This window comes from Dysidea avara, chromosome 7 (genome assembly GCF_963678975.1).
Source record: "Dysidea avara chromosome 7, odDysAvar1.4, whole genome shotgun sequence".
Taxonomy (NCBI): Eukaryota; Metazoa; Porifera; class Demospongiae; order Dictyoceratida; family Dysideidae; genus Dysidea; species Dysidea avara.
The window spans coordinates 26,312,656-26,316,984 of record NC_089278.1 but is presented as its reverse complement, the minus strand read 5'-3'; the positions used below and the strand labels follow the sequence as shown (position 1 = coordinate 26,316,984).

The window sequence follows — 4,329 nt, the reverse complement described above, 5'->3', positions numbered from 1 at the left end:
GAGCATACTTAGCTATATGTGTAACACAGCATACCTGATTCCAAACACTATATGTTTGCACTAATAACTGTATCACACAGAGGTGACATTATGTTGCTAGCCATGTGTTGTGTTACATCTGGATGCATGGGATAATGTGAGAGTGAAACTAACTACGTGTACCATTTAAGGCTGGACATTAAAGATATGATGTTGGACTTGACGCTTCATCTTGTGTAGCGACTTGGCGGGCTCCAAGGTCATTTTTTCAGAAACTATACTAATTACACTCATGTCCCTGTAGTACTTTATTCTCCATTGATAGGTGACTACCAAACTACCATTAAGTGACTGTTCAGTGCATTTGTGATGGTGAAAATACGCGCGGAAAAATTGTTTCGTTTTGGCCCGTAGTTTGTTGACACCAGAGGTAGAGAGAAAACCAATTCGTGGCAGTATGGCAACGGTCTGTTAATGGATAATGACATGCTAGAAGCACAATGGAGTAGCTGGTCTGCTTTTTGAAATATTCACCACAGTACCCGCCATATCATGACATGCGTGGGCGAGCAGATGGGGCGTTCTATCGCGATATCAGAAAGCAGACCAGCTATGAGGTTGTACTTCTAGTATGCTATTACCCATCCATTGGTGATTGCCACATAGCCACGAATTGGCTGCTGCTGTACCGGGTCTGGTGGAAAGAACGAAAACGTGATATTTTTGTATTGTAGCATTGGGCTTCTTACCACACGTATTTTAAGTGCCTCGTCTGTAATTTCTTCATAAATACGCTCTATAGGCCTGCGCCAATCAGTTATGCGGGCAAATAGGTCTAGGTAGGCAACAGCTAGTCTGGCGCGGCCGCCCCTTCGCAAACAGGAAGGGTCTGGAGACTCTAGCATAGTGTACTTGTGCGAATGGAATTAGTGGGAGAGACGTGGTTTTCCGTTACCATTTTCGTTAGTCATTGCGATATTCATATCCACGGAACGCTCAAAAAACTCACCATTTCTAACTTACAAGACTACTTAACATACTCTGTACTTTTTTAATATGCCATCCTTTATTCCTTCACGATAAGTTGCTCTAATTGGACAAGACTCGTGACAAGCAAAACAGAAGCCATAGTTTGCCGCCTATCAAGTTAGTCATAGATCCAAAACGGATATTCACGTCACTAAATGAGCAGGCAAGCGATTTGATTGGACGCACCAGTTTTCGGTAAATTCGCACAAGTACACAATGCTAGAGTCCCCAGACCCTTCCTATTTACGAAGGGGCGGCCGCGCCAGACTAGGCAAAAGCATTGAGCATAATGCCAGCATAATAGGCAAAAATTTTGTGCATTGGATATCAGACAAGTGCATATTTTACATTATGCAGAATGGAATGTATAGTGTAACAAAATGGGAAAACATGGTAAAAAAATCAGAATTACAGCCCGGAAGAATGGCTGAAGGTCGATATACTCTAATAGAACAATCACCGCATCCTAATAGAACGTTCAGATACTCTAATAGAACAGTCAAGACAGAATTTTCTAGGAGTATATTTGGGGAACAACCGGCTGGGCATAGCTGGAGCATAATAGGAGAAATTTTGGAGCATTGCTCCAGGCAAAAGCATATATAATAGGGAATTTCAAAAGCATAATAGGCTCAGGCCTGCTGCATGGAGAGACATAACACACCTTGCATGACATGCTGTTTTGTTGCCTTACTGACTATATATCGAAGCACAGATAGCTGGAGTTTTTAAAGTCAAACTAGTAATATAACTGGAAGAGAGGTATACTATATCACTTGCTTATAGAACTTTGCGTGGGCGAGACCAAAGGAAAAAGTGTACTTTAAATTTCATAATTACACTCTCAGCCGGCCAACTGCTTCATTGACCACAAAGAGTGCTTTATTGCACCGCAAAGAGTGCTTTATTTGTTCAATAAAGCACTCTTTGTGGGCAATAAAGCACAGTTGCCCACGTGCCTTAGTGTAGGCTAATAGCCTACGAGGCTCGCGCCAGTACGACTAATCACCCAAGCCGGTGAAGGCTGATAGCCTCGCCTCGCTGAGTGATCAATCACCCCAGCCAATACGAGTTCCACCACTGGATTGCTTTGATAGACATACCTAAATGCTTCGATGATGGGTGGGAGAAGGTAACGTTGCTGTCACGTTTGTTAATGTAAACGGACAAGTCCTGGAGATATCACGGAAATACTTCACCATGTGACTCACAATAGAATCAATTGTGGGTTGATGGGTTGATGCAATACGTGATTGTGAAATAAGACAGGCCTGGTTTGCTGACGATGCTACTGCTGCTGGCTCTTTGACTGGGTTGCGCAAGTGGTGGTCTGCCTTTGTGTCTTTGGGTCCTGCATTTGGCTACAATGTAAAACCATCTAAATCATGGCTGATTGTGAAAGCAGAACATCTAGATTTAGCTAAGAATCTTTTTGATGGATGTGGTGTGGGTATCACAGTGGAGGGTAAGCGTCACCTTGGTGCTGCTATAGGATCTCCTACCTTTGTCCAGCATTATGTGAATGAGAAGGTTGAGTATTGGGTGTCTTGTGTGCGGAAGTTAAGTGTGATTGCAAAGGCTCAGCCTCATGCTGCTTATTGTGCTTTCACGCATGGTCTTATTAGTAAGTAGACATATTATTTACGAATGCTGCCCAGAATTTCTGACTATCTTCAACCTCTTGAAACAACTATTTTTACAGAATTTATTCCTGCTGTTACTGGAAAATTTGTCAGTGATTTAGAGTAAGAGTTGTTTTCTCTTCCAGCACGAATGGGAGGCCTGGGTCTGTGTAACCCTTCTGCTAATGCTAACTTTGAATTTAATTCTTCCATTCAAGTTACCTCATCTTTAACCAAGGAGATCATTGAACAACAGACTTGCTTTAGGATGTCAGTGGTTAGTTCCCAGCGTCAAGCTAAGGCTGATATTATAGCTTTGAGACATCGGCAGCTGGTTTGTAAGCAATCGGAACTCACACCACAGTTGCCAGCTAGTTTACGTCGTATTGTTTCTTTATCTAGTGAGAAAGGTGCCTCATCATGGTTATCAGTGCTTCCTATTGAAGAACATGGTTTTGCACTCCATAAAGGTGCATTTAGGGATGCACTGTGTCTACGATATGGTTGGTTGCCCAATAGTCTACCTGCTAAGTGTGTCTGTGGTCATGGCTTTACTGTTGATCATGCAATGAATTGTGCTACAGGTGGTTTCCCTACTCTACGTCATAATGAACTTAGGGACTTCACTGCTGCTGCTCTGTCTGAAGTATGTCATAATGTGGCCATTGAACCAGTGCTGCAACCCCTGTCTGGTGAGTCCTTTCGCTATGCCACGGCTAATGTGGAGGATGAGGCACGTTTAGATGTAAGTGCACATGGTTTTTGGGGAAGTCGTCATCAGAAGGCTTTCTTTGATGTTAGAATTTTCAATCCGACTGCTCCCAGTTATCGAAACACAGCAGTTTCTTCCTTGTACAGAAGGTTTGAAAGAGATAAACAAAGGATGTATGAACAGAGAATAAGAGATGTTGAAATGGGCTCATTCACTCCATTGGTTTTCTCCACTTTTGGAGGAATGGGTAGTGCAGCTACAGTTGCTTATAAGCGTCTAGCTTCTATGCTATCTACTCAACGGGGCCAATCTTACAGCAGTGTTGTATCATGGATTAGATGTTCCACCAGCTTCTCTTTGCTCAGGTCAGCAGTGACCTGCTTGCGTGGAGCAAGGTCACACCGTGGCAGCCCTGTGACTATTGGAGCACTTGACCTTGCTATTTTGGAAGGCCAAGTGTTGCCATCTCATTGATTTTTTGAGTTTACAGTCTTTTTGTCCAGCATTTTTACCATCTGGTGCTGGGAGTGGTGGCAAGGGGTGCAGGCACCCCGGGGAAAAAAATAATTTAAAAAATCGATTGTGGGTTGTGAACAAAACCTGCCAAAAGACGCAATGAACGTCTACTATGCCAAACTATGGTGAAATACGCATGAGTTACTTTGTTAAACTAGTTTGTGTGCGTTCAGGCTGCTAATAGTTCGTGCAACACTTGTTAATTACGAGTCCTAGTGTATGGTGAAGCTACACGACTAGAAAGTTCCATAAATCATTTAAAGTATGCTCGTGCTATATGAAAAATAAAGTACTCGGCTTTGCCTCGTGCTTTATTAATAAAGCATCTCGGCCGTGCGCCTCGTACTTTATTTTTCATATAGTACTTGCGGCTATGCTTTAACATATACATAAAGTGTAGCTGAAGTGGGTAAGTCTAGCTGAAGTGCACCTCATGACTTCCGAAGTATAACATTCAATTTCCAATTTGAA

At 42.7% G+C, this 4,329-nt stretch overlaps 1 protein-coding gene across 1 annotated transcript; it reads left to right on the top strand.

Annotated features, from left to right (window-relative positions):
• Positions 1-899: 899 nt before the first annotated feature.
• LOC136261130 (uncharacterized) lies at positions 900-3,816 on the top strand. Its single transcript, XM_066055099.1, has 3 exons — positions 900-941; positions 2,278-2,632; positions 2,777-3,816. Exons 1-3 carry the CDS (start codon positions 900-902, stop codon positions 3,814-3,816), a joined length of 1,437 nt encoding a protein of 478 aa, XP_065911171.1.
• The last annotated feature ends 513 nt before the right edge of the window (positions 3,817-4,329 follow it).

Coding starts and splice junctions, on each gene's coding strand:
- LOC136261130 (XM_066055099.1), top strand. CDS start 900: ATGGAATTAGTGGGAGAGACGTGGTTTTCCGTTACCATTTTC. Junction 942..2,277: donor GGTTTTCCGTTACCATTTTC/GTTAGTCATTGC, acceptor GAAATAAGACAG/GCCTGGTTTGCTGACGATGC. Junction 2,633..2,776: donor TTTCACGCATGGTCTTATTA/GTAAGTAGACAT, acceptor TTTCTCTTCCAG/CACGAATGGGAGGCCTGGGT.